Source organism: Garra rufa, chromosome 24 (assembly GCF_049309525.1).
Source record: "Garra rufa chromosome 24, GarRuf1.0, whole genome shotgun sequence".
Classification (NCBI taxonomy): domain Eukaryota; kingdom Metazoa; phylum Chordata; class Actinopteri; order Cypriniformes; family Cyprinidae; genus Garra; species Garra rufa.
Genome location: NC_133384.1, coordinates 20,727,934 through 20,745,197, shown reverse-complemented (window position 1 = coordinate 20,745,197; position 17,264 = coordinate 20,727,934). Strand labels below are relative to the sequence as shown.

Sequence of the window (17,264 nt, the reverse complement as noted above, 5' to 3'; positions counted from 1 at the left end):
GACAGTCAACAGTCATTTATGTCTTCATCAGTTGGCTGTCTTGGCTCTCTGATGTCCTCTGGTTTACATCATCCTAACAGACCTGAGGATCACAACGTGAGCTGCACAGCGAATATGCAAGCTTTTAAAAACATCTGATGTAAGACATGGATCTTCACTACTCATCTGGCTGATTAGGTTGGGACCTAGCCGGAAGGAAGATTTTTAAGCAATTGGCTTATAAGACAACACGGATTGTTTCAGTAAAATGATACAGTGTAAAAAGGATATACAGTTAATCTCTTTCTCATTTTTCCTCTTTCGTATCAGCTTTCGGAACAAGACCGCAAACAGATTTGTGAACTCCTGTTGTGAATTCCTGTTTGCTGACAGTGAACTGACCATCTTAATTATTAAAGCAACAACTGAGCGGGCGTTTGACGCTTATCCCTCTCTTTTTTAACCTTTCCCCCATTTCCTTCACGCCGCTCTCCCCTCACAAACACACAGACCACAGCCAGTTCTGACCCCTGTAATGAAGCTGGGGGTCTGTGTTCTTTGCAGATGGGCATTTTTCCACGCTGTGGGTCAGAGGGTTATTATCTCTTCCTGTCAGGAATGCAAGGAATTTCCTGTGCGTTCCTCTTCCGGCTGTGAGAGCAAAGAGACCGTGCCCACCCATGTGACCGCTCGGCATCGGATTACCTCACTTGCTAACTGTGGGAATGGTCTGCACACGATGAAAACAAAGCTTCAGCTGAAGTTCACTTTGCTAACCTGGAAACTGCAGACTGGAAAAGGGAATGGCTAGAATTTGTCATTGTAGCTCTTGTTTTGAGTATTGAGATTTCCCTGTGCATTTCTGTTTTCTGTGCACTGTGATTTTCCAAAAAGACAGCTGTCAATCAAACATCAGGGTTTTTGGAACGTCAGGCCCTTGTAGACTTGGTTTTCTGTCGTTTGTTGTCTGCAGGATTCTGAGTTTTTGTCTTCACACTATGACTGTCTCCTTTGGTATCTGATCTAAAGCTGCACAATTTGGGCGGATTTTATTCTGATAAAAACAGTTTTGTTTTGTTTTTTTGTCGCCAAAAGCTTTGTGATTTATATATCAAAATTGGCTATAATAATAACAATGATTATTATTATTATTTTTATTATGATTATTATTTAAATTAAATAAAAATATTAAAATAAGAATCATTATATAAACCTAAAGAGAAGACTTCGTCAATTAGCTTCACAAAGACAATGTGGATTGTTCAAATAAGATGATACAGTGTAAAGAAGGAATACAATAATCTCTCTTCTTTTTTTTGTCTTTCAGCTTTCTGATCAGTAAAATGACAAAAGCAAACTTTCTTTATGAATTTGTGAAAAAAAAAAAAAAAAAAAAATCCAGGTTTCTGGCCAGAAACTTTGTAATAATACTAATACTAATAAAATATTTAGTATAAAAATATTAAACAGTATTAGTACTGTAATGTTTCAAAGTAAAATCTAAAAATCTAGTATTTAACATAATAATAATAATAATAATAATAATAATAATAATAATAATTATTATTATTATTATTACTATTTTATTATGGCAATACTATTCAGATATTAAACAGTATTACTATTGTAATATTTCATTGTAAAATATATTTATCAAAATAATAATTATTATGGCAGAGTACAACTGTGAAATTACTATTCTGATATTAAACAGCATTATCATTGTAATATTTCACAGTAAAATAAAAAATCTAGTATTTAACAAAAAAAAATTATTATGGCACAGTAGTAATATTATATAATAATATAATATAATGAAATATAATTCTATAATAATAATTATTATTATAGAATTAATGTTTTTATTCTGGAAAAGTACACCTGTGAAATTACTCTTCTGATATTAACCTGTATTACTAATGTAATATCTCACGGTAAAATAAAATAAAAATGATTATTATTATTATTAATAATGTATAATAAATAATAATAATAAATAAATAATAATTATTATTATTATTATTCTGGCACAGTACAACTCTGAAATTACTATTCTGATATTAAACAGTATTACTATTGTAATATTTAACAGTAAAATAAAAAGCTAGTATTATCAAAATAATAATATTAATAATAATAATAATTATTATTATGGCACAGTACAACTGTGAAATTACTATTCTGGTGTTAAACCATGTTACTATTGTAATATTTACTATATTTTAATCAAATATAAAATATAAAAATCTAGTATTTAACCAAATAATAACAACAATTATTTGTATTAATCTACAGTACAACTGTGAAATTGCAATTCTGATATTTATGGCTGTCAAGCTTTTATTTTGGCAAAAAAAACAAACAATTCAATAAGACCTTAATTTTCTCATTATTAGAAGACAGGCAGTTTATAATCACTTTTCATTACTAGTTTGGGAAGATGGTTGGAGTGTGTTGTGTTCCCAAACGTTATACATGATCCAAACCTGCAGCACATACAAAAATTGACTACAAACCGAGTAAGATGCTGAAAACACAGGATTATAAACTTCCACTGTGTAAAATAACCTTCTGCCGCGCTTGGCTGAAATATACAGCTTATGCATTTCTTTAATTAAATCGCATTTTTAGTGATTTTATAATCACGCTAAACCTTAGCACCAATTCGGTTTTATGTAGATTAATCGCGCTGCCCTAATCTCTGCTTTGTTAGACAAATGCTTGCATTCATGAATACAGACATCTGTTAACTACAGTTAGTGGAGTGAGTTGAATATGAATAGAATACACAACACTTCTTCACACTGTAGCAGGGACGGCACCGCCATGCAAACCGACTCCAGCCACATTCCTGTGGCCAGCCAGAGAATATGTTTTTAGATGGGTATGTTTGTATGTGTGCGTGTGGAGAAAACCCTGTTTGTGTTGGACGGAGGGTTGTTCAGGGGGCTGCTACAGGGTACAGGCTTCATCACACCGGCCCACCTCCTCTTTGGCCCCTCCCTCTGGCGTCCTTCCCACCTGCATATTATTAGACTGCCGTGCAGGGCAGACGATCAAGGCGGGAAAATACTAACAGCCTCAAAATGGAGGCCCGGGAGGAGGGAGGGATCGCACAGGAACGGTGTTTTGGGAACGTGAGCGGAGAGGTTGGATCGTAGTGTGTGTTATGACAGACTGTGTATTCTCGGTAGACTTAGTTACTCATTATAATAAGCCTGAGAACTTTGTTCAACAGTGCAATTATGTTTTAAAATACTCTATTAAATCACCCTCTGAGTAGCGTTTTTGTGCGGAAGGTCGTTGGGCTCGTTTCCATCTCGTTATGCCTCACAGCCCAGCTTGTCAACTGACAGGTAATTATAGCTAGATAGAAAATCAGAGGGTCTAGTGTCTTCTTTCTTTGAAGACGCCCCTCAAATTAGTTTCATACAAGCACCTTACAGTCTGTTTATAGACACTTACTGCTTGTGTGACTGTTCCCTTTTCGTCTACGAAATAACACAACAAAATATTTTAATTTTTTTTATTTTACATTTTTTCAATATCTTATTTGAAAAGCTTCTTCCTTAATTCTATTTTAGTGTGACCTTGTGTGACTGTTAATTTATAATAAAGTAGACAGCAATAATTTAAAACGTTTTGCCTGTTCAGTCCCAACAATATTTCAAATTTTGCAGAGACTTGCCAAAATACTAAAGTCTACAATCAGTTGTCAGTGATTTTTTTTTTCATCGAATTCATATAAAATATAAAAATCTAATTGAACATATTATTATTATTATTATTATTATTATTATAGCACAGTACAACTGTGAAATTACTGTTCTGATATTAAACAGTATTACTATTGTAATATTCACAGTAAAATATAAAAAATCTAGTACTTGACAAAAACATAATAACAGTAATAATGATTATTATTGTTATTATTATTATTATTATTATTATTATTAGGGTACAGTACACCGGTGAAATTACTATTCTGATATTAATCAGTATTACAAATGTAATATTTTACAGTAAAATATAAATATCTAGTATTTAACAAAAATAATGTAACAATAATTATTATTATAATTATTGTTATTATTATTATGGTACAGTACAACTGTGAAATTACTATTATTATCGTAATATTTTACAGTAAAATATAAAAAAGTTAGTATTTAATACAATTATAATACTTATTATTATTATTATTATTATTACTATTATAATTATTATTATGGAACAGTACAACTGTGAAATTACTATTCTGATATTAAACAGTATTACTATTGTAATATTTCACAGTAAAATATAAAAATCTAGTATTTAACAAAAATATAACTAATAATAATAATAATAATAATAATAATAATAATAATTTTTATTATGGTACAGTACAACTGTGAAATTACTATTATTGTAATATTTTACAGTAAAATATATAACTTTAGTATTTAACATATTATTATTATTATTATTATTATTATACTTACTATTATAATTATTATTATGAAACTGTTATGATATTACACTACTTACTTTTGTAATATTTCACAGTAAAATATAACAATCTAGTATTTAACAAAATAATAATATAATAACAACAATAATAACAATAAAATAATAATAATAATAATAATTATTATTATTATTATTATCATTACTATTATTGTTGTTTTGTTGTTATGGTACAGTACAGCTGTGAAATAACAACAACGATAATAATAATAATAATAATAATAATAATAATAATAATTATTATTATTATTATTATTATTATTATTGTAATATTTATTATGGTACAGTACAACTGTAAAATTACTATTCTGATATTAAATTTATTATTGTAATATTTCACAGTAAAATATACAAATCTAGTACAAAATAATAATATGGTAACAATAATCATTATTGTTGTGGCATTATTATTATGGTACAGTGCAACTGTTATAATAATAATAATAATAATAAATTACTATTATTATTGTTATTATTGTACAGTAAAACTGTGAAATTACTATTGAACTGTGAATTACTGTATGTATACAGATTTTTTTTTACAGTGTGATTGTCTTTGTGTGTAAAATAAGCACCAATACTCTGTATATTGTATACATGGGCTATCATTCATATGATAAAACACATTTGCTTTGTGATCATTTAGTTAATAAAAAAGTAAGGAAATAAATTTTTTCCATAACATCTTACCTCATTTTAATGCCATCACTTCTGAAAATAGAAGCAAATGACCTGCTGTTACTCATACAGATGGTTAATAATGGTTCTAGCCAAAGCTTGTTGTTTGGGGATCATCATACAGACTTGGGCTGGACTGAGTTCTTGTCAAACTCATCAAGCTGTACCGGGCTAGAGGAAGCGGACTTCCTCATGGTCTGATGTGACCTTATGTGTTTTCCAATAGCAGTAATCAGACAGATGCTGTAAGCTATTACCCTAATGCTTCTTCCATTATGAGATTGAGACCCGTTTGGCTCGCGGGTTTTATTTTTATTTAACCTTTATGTAAGGAGGTTAGACATGCTGAGATTTAAAAGCTTTCGAACAAGGCATACTGTACCGGGCCAAGACCATCAACAGCACAAAGAGTTTCGAAAAATCACAAACCTAACATAATTTGATTAAAATACACATTCAAGTTAACCAATTTAGTTACACTCATTTTAGAATCATAAGATTTGATAAATATGGAGGAAGTCTGTATAGAATATGTACAGTCAAGCCCAAATTTATTTATACCCCTGGCAAATTCTGACGTAAAGTTACTTTTATATATAAGTTGTTGTTTTTTTTTGACACAGGCTTCTCCCAAAAGATAATAAGACGATGTACAAGAGGCATCATTGTGGAAAAAATATTTCTCAGCTTTTATTTACATTTGAACAAAAAGTGGCATGTCCAAAATTATTCATACTCTTTGCAAACTGTCACAGTCTATGGGAAAATCCAAAGTTCTATACCATTCCAAATAGTCCAAGCTGCTCTAAAGCATCCTATTTACCCTGATTCATTGGGAACTGCTGTTTTAATCAACTCAACAGGTGAAAAACAGAAGCTCTCTGCTGTTGGTTTGTGGACAGTCATTGCAAAGATAAAGGAGCTCACTGAGGACCTGCGGCTGCGCATTGTGGCTGCTCACAAGTCAGGAAAGGGCTATAAGACCATATCTAAATGTTTTGAAGTTCCAGTGGCTACAGTGCAAAGTATTATTAAAAAATACAAGATGTTCCGCACTGTGAAAAATCTCAGAGGACGTGGTCGGAAGCCAAAAGTGACACCTGTGCTGGCCAGGAGGATAGTGAGAGAGGTAAAACAGAATCCAAGGATCACCACCAAGGCCATCCTGATGAATCTGGGCTCTGCTGGTGCATCTCAAGGCAGACAGTCCAACGGACTCTGCACACCGCTGGGTTCCATGGACTCAGACCAAGGAGGACACCACTTCTCCAGATAAGGCACACAAAACCCCTCTTGGCCTTTGCAAATGCTCATCTGGACAAAGAAGAAGACTTCTGGTCTTCTGTTTTGTGGTGAGATGAAGCAAAAATTGAATTGTTTGGCCACAATGATGTAGCCTTCATTTGGCGTAAAACAGGAGAAGCCTTCAACCCTAAGAACACCATCCCCACTGTCAAACATGGTGGTGGGAACCTAATGTTTTGGGGGGTGTTTTTTAGCCGGTGGACCAGGGAACCTAATCACAGTAAACGGCACCATGAAAAAGGAGCAATACATCAAAATTCTCAACAACAACATCAGGCAGTCTGCAGAGAAACCTTGGGCACCAGTGTACATTCAGCACAACAACGACCCAAAACACACAGCAAAAGTGGTGAAGAAATGGGTAGCAGACAAAAACATTAACGTTTTGCAGTGGCCCAGCCAGAGTCCTGACTTAAATTAAATTGAGAATCTGTGGAGCAAGCTAAAGATCAGGGTGATGGCAAGGAGACCCTCCAACCTGAAAGAGTTGGAGCTCATCGCTAAAGATGAATGGGCAAAAATACCAGTGGAGACATGCAAAAAAACTGGTCAGCAGTAATAGGAAGCATTTGATGGCTGTTATAGCCAATAAAGGCTTTTCTATTTATTAAGTGAGAAGGGTATGAATAATTTTGAACATGCCACTTTTTGTTCCAAATGTAAATAAAAGATGAGCAATCATTTTTTCCACAATGATGCCTCTTGTACATCGTCTTATTATCTTCTGGGAGACGTCTGTGTCTTTTCTAATCAAAAAAAAAAAACTTGCTGGTTGAATAAAAGTAACAGAATTTGCCAGGGGTATGAATAATTTCGTGGAGTAGTTTTTATTTTTTGGGTGCGCTATCCCTTTAACATACATGGACTAACAGTTTTTCTGCTAAAATATTGTACTAGTTCTTGATTCAATGAAAGTGTATAATTGGCTGATTGTTGCCACTTTAAGCTGCAGTAACAACAGGCATTACTCTGACAATGAGAGCACTTGGCCCTCACGACTGACCTGGAAAGCGTGAAACCCTATCTGTACTGTGCCACTTTAACACGCAGCAGGTCACAAGATAGCAGCGTGACTAGAAAGACACATCTAGAGCGACATCTCAGTCATCAAAGATTGAGCCTGTTGTTACTCAATTTAACAAAAAAATAGCAGAAACACATTTTCCAAATGTTTTGCTTATACCCCCTGTATTTTGCCAAACGTCTGCTGCTGTCAAGAGCGACCTGTTCTTCCAATAACAATACCTGGCCTGCATGCCTCATTAGATCACCTATGGAGAGCCAGTTTTTGTCATCCAGTCTTTCTGTTTATTACCCAGCTATCAACTGGAGTGCAACCAAGTGATGTAGGCTCGCAAATATTCAGTGTTTCTTTTCATAGTGCTGTTTGTGTAGTTCCTGCAGTTACTAGGCAAAATAGTGAGCACATGTGTGCATAACCAGAATGTTACTGTGAGACGGGCAGATGGGTTACTTTAAAAGGAAAGCTGCTGTTTTGATTTTTGATGTGTTGTTTTTTTGTTTTTGATAAAAGCCTCTTCCTTTATTTTGGGATCATGCAAACATTGTGAGACATTTTTAACAATAAGGAGTACATTATTTTTTGTTTGAAAATGCTCTTTCTTCCTTTTGGGATCATGTAAACCTTGTAAGAATGATAATATTTCTTTTTGTTTTACTTTTTGCTTTTAAAATGTGTCATTTTTGTTTTATTTGAAAATGTCTCTTCCTTAATTTTGGGATTGTGCAAACATTGTGACTTAAAGAGAGCATTTTTGTTTTGTTTGAAAAAGGCTTTTCCTTTATAATGGCACCTTGCAAATCTTAACTGTTCTTTTACAATATAGAGGACATAATAGTTTTTTTAAATTATTTGTAGTGTTTTGTTTTATTTGAAAACAGCTTTTCATTTATTTTGGCTTTGTGCAAACAGTGACTTCTTAAAGAAGACATTTTTGTTTTGTTTTGTTTGAAAAAGGAGCTTCCTTTATTTTGGGATCTTGCAAACTTTCTGTGACTGTTCTTTTACAATAAAGAGGACATTTGTTTTTGATGTGTTGATTTGTTTGGTTTGTTTTGCGTTGTTTTGTTTTTCAAATTTGTAATTTTCGTTTTATTTGAAAACATCTCTTCCTTAATTTTGGGATTGTGCAAACATTGTGACTTAAAGAGAGCATTTTTGTTTTGTTTGAGAAAGGCTTTTCCTTTATAATGGCACCTTGCAAATCTTAACTGTTCTTTTACAATATAGAGGACATAATAGTTTTTTTTAATTATTTGTAGTGTTTTGTTTTATTTGAAAACAGCTTTTCATTTATTTTGGCTTTGTGCAAACAGTGACTTCTTAAAGAAGACATTTTTCTTTTGTTTTGTTTGAAAAAGGAGCTTCCTTTATTTTGGGGTCTTGCAAACTTTCTGTGACTGTTATTTTACAATAAAGAGGACATTTGTTTTTGATGTGTTGATTTGTTTGGTTTGTTTTGCGTTGTTTTGTTTTTCAAATTTGTAATTTTCGTTTTATTTGAAAACATCTCTTCCTTAATTTTGGGATTGTGCAAACATTGTGCCTTAAAGAGAGCATTTTTGTTTTTGTTTTGTTTGAAAAAGACTTTTCCTTTATTTTGGCACTGTGCAAATCTTGACTGTTCACTTACAATAAAGAGGACATAATAGTTTAAATGTTAAATGTTTTATTTGTTTTTAAAATTTGTAGAGTTTTGTTTTATTTGAAAATGGTTTTTCATTTATTTTGGGTTTGTGCAAACTTCTTAAAGAGGACATTTTTGTTTTGTTTTGTTTTGTTTGAAAAAGGCGCTTCCTTTATTTTGGGATCTTGCCTGCCTTGTGAGATTTTAACAGTAAGAAGGACATTATTATTACGACTCTTCATGAATTTTGGGATTGTCCAAACATTCTTAAAGAAAGCATTTTTGTTTTGTTTGAAAAAGGCTCTTCTGGTATTTTAAGATCGTGCAAACATTGTGACTTCTTAAAAAGAGCATTTTTGTTTTGTTTAGTTTTTCGTTTTGTTTGAAAACAACCTTTTCTTAAATTTATGAGGTGCAAATGTGTGACTTCCTAAAGAGTTCCTTTTTGTTTTGTCTACTTTTTCGTTTTATTTGAAAACGGCTCTTAATTTTGGGATTGTGCAAACATTGTGTGGCTTAAAGAGAGCATTTTTGTTTTGTTTAAAAAAAAGTCTCTTTCTTTAATTTGGCATGTGCAAAGCTTGTGAGACTGTTCTTTAACAATAAAGTGGACATAATATTTGTTTTTGTTTTGTTTTGCTTTACTTTTTAAATGTTTAAAATGTGTAGTGTTTTGTTTTATTTGAAAACGGTTCTTCCTTTATTTTGGGATCGTGCAAACTTTGTGTGACTGTTCTTTTTCAAGAGGACATAATATTTTTTTTATTTGTTTTTTGTTTGTATTGTTTTTCTTTGCTTTGGTTTATTTCTTAAATTGGTAATTTTTTTTTGTTTTATTTGAAAACAGCTCTTCCTTAATTTTGTGAATGTGCATACATTGTATGACTTCTTAAAGAGGACATTTTGGTTTTGTGTTTTGTTTTGTTTGAAAAAGGTATAGTGCAAACCTTGTGAGACTTTTTTTTTTTTACCATAAGGAGGGCATTAGTTTTTGTTTAGATTTTTTTCTTCTTTTTTCTTTTGGGATCATGGTAACTTTCTGTGACTATTCTTTTACAATAAAGAGGAAAAAAAATATGTGTTTTTGTTTTGTTGTTTTATATTGTTTTTAAAATTTGTAATATTTTATTTCAATACAGCTCTTCCTACTGTGCATACTTCGTTTTTTTTTTTACAATAAGGAGAACACATTTTGTTTTGTTGAAAAAGGCTCTTTATTTTGGGATTGTGCAAACATTGTCACTTAAAGAGTATACTCTTTTTTTTCTTTTTTTAAAAAAAGATTCTTCCTTTATTTTGGGATCTTGCAATTTTTTTACAATAGGGAGCACATAATATTTGTTTTTGTTTTGTATTTAAAATTAGAATTTTTTTTTTGTATTGTTTAGTTTTGTTTAATTTTTTTATAATGTTATGTTTTATTTGAAAACAACTCTTCCTTAATTTTGGGAATGTCCAAACATTGTATGACTTCTTAAAGAGGACATTTTTGTTTTGTTTGAAAAATGTATAGTGCAGACCTTAATGAGACTTTGTTTTACATTAAGGAGAACATTAGTTTTTGTTTAGATCTTCCTTTATTTTGCGATCATAGTAACTTTCTGTCATCAGCTTAATCATCATTTGTTGTTTTGTATTGTTTGTTTGGCTTTGTTTTTAAAATGTGTAGTGTTTTGTTTTATTTGAAAAAGGCTGTTCCTTTATTTTGGGATTGTGCAAACTTTGTGTAGTCCTTTACAGTAAAGCTGACATTTTTAGTTTTGTTTTTTGTTTTGTTGAAAAGGGCTCTTCCTTTATTAAATTATATCTATAATTTCATTATTTTATTTTATTTTATTTTATTTGATCCCTTACCATCATGCATATGTTCATGTACGTGTACACTCAATTTCAAACCCACTGGCAACAAGCTTAATCATGTCTTCCTCACATTCAGCATTTACAATGTCTGATTCGCTTTTTTTTTTTCCAAATAGAGGGCTTCTAAGGCAGGTTGTGTAACTGTACTTGAGACATATTGCTGTGCACGATGACGTGCTGTTGTATGCACGGAATGCAATCACAGAACAGCAGGCGTGCAAGCGTAGGGGGCAAAGGTGACAGAGTCGCCCATGGAGACGCGTTCTGTGTACCATAATACAAAAAAGGAGCTGTTTGCACACTCGTTCGGTCATGTGAGCCGTGCACGGTAACCAATAAGCAAACTCCGACAGAGCGTTGTTTTTTCACTCGTTACGACCTCCTTCGTGAATGCGCGCTGTACGCGAGGCCGACGGGTTTTAAGTTACAGGGCAGGGAAGGTAAAGCCCCAGATGTTTTGAACAGTTTGTGCATTGCAGTGACCAACGTGTGGTGTGTGTGTGTTTTTTTTTCTCTGTCACAGTCTCCCAGTCCAACAGCAGTTTAAAGAAACACAGGAACAGAAGTATCTTTAGTCCCTTCTTCTGCTGTTTCCGGGACTATAATGCGGAACCACCAGCCACCAACAACAAGACCTGCTCCCTCCCTCCACCTGCCGAGGAGAACAGCAGCCCTCCAAAGGTGAGGCCTTATTTATTTCTCTAACGGCAGTTTTAACAGCGTGCAAGTCTTCGCCAATGGATGCATGAAATTAGAGAGTTTAGTTTACTGCTTTTGAATTGCTAATGTTGTTCCAGCTCAGAATAAAGTCAGTTTATTAGCAAACTTTGCTCTTTTTCTCTCGGTTTAGCTGAGTTTTTTTTTTTCTTGTTTGCGAGCTGCGCCCGAATGCAGGCTCTGTGCACGCTGTTCCCGTGTCCATACCGCAAAGTTTTCCAGCTGTTCCGAACTCGGTGAACCCGCCGTGATGTTTACCATCCAGTTCTAGAAATGATGGGCCCGTTTCCCCTCACACACATTCTTCAATTTCCACCCACACACACACACACACACACACGCTCTCTCTCTCTCTCACATTCCTGAACTGCTTCTTTAATTCCAATAAAGTGTGTGTCTTGTGTGATTGATTACTCGCTGCCCAGTTTGTTCCTTCCCCTCCTTCTTTTTTCTTTATTTTTCTTTCTCTCTTTCTCCCATTGGCTTTGTAGATTTAAGGGGGAACACACATAGACTTGCGCCTGCTCATAATGTTGTCTGTTTGCATGGCGTCTACGCTGTTTTCAGGTTAATAAAGTAGTTATGCAAAACATGTTAAAAAGTAAAAAGCACAAATGATATATTTTTAATATCTCAGTTGTTTCTCTGAAGGAACAAATTAAATTTAGACTTTTGCTCCTTGATTGTTCTACTGAGAAAAAGTAGAAATTCAAATTAGACTGAGATTAGTCTGTGATTTCTCGGCGAATTCTTTCAAGAAAATAACTGAGCTAATTAATTTTAACATGCCTGTTTATATTTCTCCTAAGTAATTTTAGAAGAAACAACTGAGACAAAATTGATACTGTAAGGGCATAAGAACTCAAATAAATTTCCAGAGCTGTAAAAGGGCAATCTTTGAGCAATAAAATTTTATAGGGGATGGTACAAACTTGTCAAACTTGATCCCTGTGTGGCGCATCTTTAGCAATAAGTAAATGGACATTTTATTCTATTATTTAGTTTTATTTTATTTTTTATTATTTAGTTTTGTTGTTACTTTATTTTCTTGTTTTATTTTATGTATTTTGTTGTTTTAATTTTCATTATGTGGTTTTATGTTATTTGGTTTTATTTTTGATTTCGTTTTTATTTCACTTTTTAAATTTAGTTTTGTTGTTATTTTGTTCTTGTATTTTTGTTTTGTTATTTATTGTATTTTTTACTATTTAGTGTAGTTATTTTTTTGTTTTATTTTATTTTAGTTTTATTATTTAGTTTTATTTTTTATTTCATGTATTTTATTTGAGTTTTTTATTATTTAATTTTATTATTTAATTTGTTCTTTTTTGTTTTTTATTTTATGCGTTTTATTTTTATTGTTTATATTATAATTTTTAATTTACATTTGTAATTAAATTTTCTTGTTTTATAATTTGTTTTATATTGTTTTTATTTAGTTTAGTTTAGTTTTATTTTTTCTTTTATTTTTATGTATTTTAATTTTATTATTTTTATTTAATTAAATTTTTTGCTTGTTTTTTATCTATTTCTCTTTCTATTTTTTATTTTTTATTATTTCGTTTTGTGCTGTTATTTTGTTTTATTATTTTTTTCTATTTTATTTTATTTTATTTTATGCTATGTCTTTTGTTTTTTTTTTATTTTATTATTGTTTTATTTTGTTTTATTTAATTTTATTTTATGTATTTTATTTTTTATGATTTTGTTTTGTGCTGTTATTTTATTTTAGTTTTGTTATTTAGTTATTGTTTTATTTTTTCTTGTTTTTTTGTTTTGTTTTTCTGTTTTATTTTGTGTTATTTTCTGTTTTTTATTTTTATTTAGGTTTGTTATTATGTTATGTTCTTGCTTTATTTTTTGTTTTGTTTTATGCTTTTTTTATTTAGTTTTGTGCTTTTATTTTATGCATTTTATTTTGTATTATTTAGCCTTGTGCTATTGTTTTAGTTTTAATTATTTTGTTGTATTATCTTTCTTTTTTCTTTTATTTTGTTATTTTGTTTTTTCTGGTTGTACTTTTTGTTTTGAAATCTTTGTTTAGTTGTTGTTTTCATTTAGTTTAATTTAATTTTCTGTATGTTGTTTTCTTTTCTTTTTTTATAGTATTTACTTTTATGTTATAATTAAAATTTTTCTTGTTTTATTTTTTGTTTTGTTTTACACTCCAGTCCATGTGTAGCCTAATAAAAGCTGTTTAGTTTTACATGGAGCAGACCACCTCATGGCGGCCACCATGTTAGCATCACATGACCAGCTAAATACTACTCGTTTTATCTTGGTAAACCCCTTTTATCAAACACTTTTGTTCACATAAGACTTGAGTAATAACCAAAAATTACAGACTGCACTTTTACAGTAAATACTGGTATTGTGGAGTTATTTCAGCACATTTAGTGTCTTGTGACGATTATTTAGTGTATTTTCATTCTCTTTCTTGTTCTTCTTCTTTCTGTCTCTTGCACTTATCCAAACACACACACACAAACGCTGGGCAGCGTACCGTGTGAAATGACCTCACTGTCCGTGGCGAAACTTTAAGCCACAGCCCTCCACAAACACTCATGTGTGCTGCCAAAGCAGGTACAGGCAGCTATAAATGGATCTGAATTGGATCGCATTACCGCCAATGTTTGCCTGCAAATGACTCGCGATCTGCAGAGGAATGTCCTGCTATTTTACATGTGCATGCGCTCGATGTTTTAGACCCACAGACACTTTAAACCAAACCAGCCCTTACAGAGACAATCCTGGCAGGATTACGCTGTGAACAAGGATGTGATTTTTGTCAGCATGTCTGTCTGTGTCTTAGTCATGTAATAATAATGTACAACTGTTCGTAGTCTCTGTTTCGATGTTTGCTTTCACAGTGTTGTGTTTGTTTGTGCTTGTGTTTTTTCTTTTTGATGATTCTCTTCCCTCCGTTTTGTTTTCTTTCTTTCTGGTTTTGTTTCTCAGTGTGATCAGGTCCAGGTCATCCCTATTCCCAGTGTATGTATTATCTTTTTTTTATTTTGCCTGCATGCTTATGCATATATTTTTGTCTCTTGAGAGAAACCTGCCTGGCTTCGTTTTTTCTGGGATGCATTAAGCTTCTACACCACTTTACTTAAAATATGCAGCATCTTGGAAAACAGCCACATATTGTGCATAAATGACAGAAGGATTTAAATCTCAGGCTTTCAATTGATTAAACATTTGAACTGAATTATTTACATGAAGATAATTGAATTATTGTGACAACAATGGTTACAAAAAGTGGCTTCGGTATAATGTTTATTTTCATGTTGTTTAATATCACTTACATATAGTCCACAACAATACATTTTGCAACATTTTTTCATTTATTACAGAAAACATTCACGCACAGCTCAGATCAAATCAAATTGCTTTAAATGAAAATGGTACTTCAGTAAATGTCTCTGGTCTTATTATCCAAATCATCTTAAGGAAATAGAACAATCTTTCATAAAAAATGTAATGACTCTGCCTTCGATATTGGTTTTTCTACTAACAAAACCAAAGTAGTATGTTTGGGGGGGAAATATTAAGGTTAATATCAAAATATCTTAGCCATGGATGATCAAAAACAGATCAAATCCCCAAACTGCTCTTGATTATTTCCAACTGAATATTCTGTTTCACTCAAAATTCGGAATTTAAGTTAAGTTGATAGTTAACCCAAACTGAAAATTCTGTCAACATTTACTCACCTTTATGTTGTTCCAAACCTGCTTTTTTCTTCTCTGGAACAGAAAAAAAAAAGATATTTGGAAGATTATTTTAATAGTTTTTGCCAATAGTCCATTGTATGGAAGCCTGTTTCTACCACTGAATTAAAAATTATAATTTTTCACAATTCAGACTTTTTCTTGCAATTGCAAGTTTACATCTCCCAATTTTTTTCTGAGAATTGAGAGATATAAACTTGTAATTGTGAGTTATAAAGTCAAAATTGCGAGATATAAACAGTTCAGTTCTGACTTTTTCCCCTTAGAGTAGGACTTTATAACTTGCAATTGCGAGTTTATATCTCACAATTCTTAGAAAAAAAGGTGTAATTGCAAGTTTTTATCTTGCATTTCTGACTTTACAACTCACAGTTGTGAGTTTTTATTTTGTAATTCTGACTTTATTTGTTACAATTGTGAGTTTTTAATCTCGCAATTCTTTATTTCTCGCAATTGCTAGTTTATATCTCACAATTCAGACGTTATTTCTCACAATTGCGAGTTTTTATCTCGCAATTCTTTATTTCTCGCAATTGCAAGTTTATATCTCGCAATTCTGACTTTCTTGCAATTGCAGGTTTTTATCTCGTAATTCAGACTTTATTTCTCACAATTGCAAGTTTATATCTCACAATTCAGACTTTATTTCTCACAATTGCGAGTTTTTATCTCATAATTCAGACTTTATTTCTCACAATTGCGAATTTTTATCTCGTAATTCTGACTTTATTTTTTGCAATTGCAAGTTTTTATCTCGCAATTCTGACTTTCTCACAATTGCAAGTTTTTATCTCACAATTCGGACTTTATTTCTCGCAATTGTGAGTTTTTGTATCACAATTCTTTATTTCTTGTAATTCTAAGATTATATCTTGTAATTCTTTATTTCTCACAATTGTGCGTTTTTATTTCTTAATTCTGACTTTATTTCTCACAATTGCGAGTTTTTATCTCATAATTCAGACTTTATTTCTCACAATTGTGAGTTTTTATCTCGCAATTCTTTATTTCTCGCAATTGCAAGTTTATATCTCGCAATTCTGACTTTCTTGCAATTGCAGGTTTTTATCTCGTAATTCAGACTTTATTTCTCACAATTGCAAGTTTATATCTCACAATTCAGACTTTATTTCTCACAATTGCAAGTTTATATCTCACAATTCAGACTTTATTTCTCACAATTGCGAGTTTTTATCTCATAATTCAGACTTTATTTCTCACAATTGCGAATTTTTATCTCGTAATTCTGACTTTATTTTTTGCAATTGCAAGTTTTTATCTTGCAATCCTGATTTTCCCCTAATTGCAAGTTTTTATCTCACAATTCGAACTTTATTCCTTCCAATTGTACATTTTTATCTCGGAATTCTGACTTTATTCTCACAATTGTGAGTTTTTATGTCGTTATTCTGACTTTATTTTTTGCAATTGCAAGTTTTTATCTCGCAATTCTGACTTTCTCACAATTGCAAGTTTTTATCTCACAATTCGGACTTTATTTCTCGCAATTGTGAGTTTTTGTATCAATTCTTTATTTCTTGCAATTCTAAGATTATATCTCGTAATTCTTTATTTCTCACAATTGTGCGTTTTTATTTCTTAATTCTGACTTTATTTCTCACAATTGCGAGTTTTTATCTCGTAATTCAGACTTTATTTCTTCCAATTGTACATTTTTATCTCCGAATTCTGACTTTATTCTCACAATTGTGAGTTTTTATGTCGTTATTCTGACTTTATTTTTTCGCAATTGCAAGTTTATATCTCGCAATTCTGACGTTCTTGCAATTGCAGGTTTTTATCTCGTGATTCAGACTTTATTTCTCACAATTGTGAG

At 31.6% G+C, this 17,264-nt stretch overlaps 1 protein-coding gene across 2 annotated transcripts in view; it reads left to right on the top strand.

The window, feature by feature from the left end:
* The window catches only part of ctdspla (CTD (carboxy-terminal domain, RNA polymerase II, polypeptide A) small phosphatase-like a), a 59,333-nt gene that overhangs the window by 21,725 nt on the left and 20,344 nt on the right, over window positions 1–17,264 (top strand). The window contains exons 2-3 of one of the 2 annotated variants that reach the window (XM_073830907.1): window positions 11,503–11,660; window positions 14,655–14,687. In XM_073830907.1, coding sequence (XP_073687008.1) covers window positions 11,503–11,660; window positions 14,655–14,687 — 191 coding nt within the window. The remainder of the gene's footprint in view (window positions 1–11,502; window positions 11,661–14,654; window positions 14,688–17,264) is intronic. The other variant, XM_073830908.1, reaches the window with a different exon arrangement.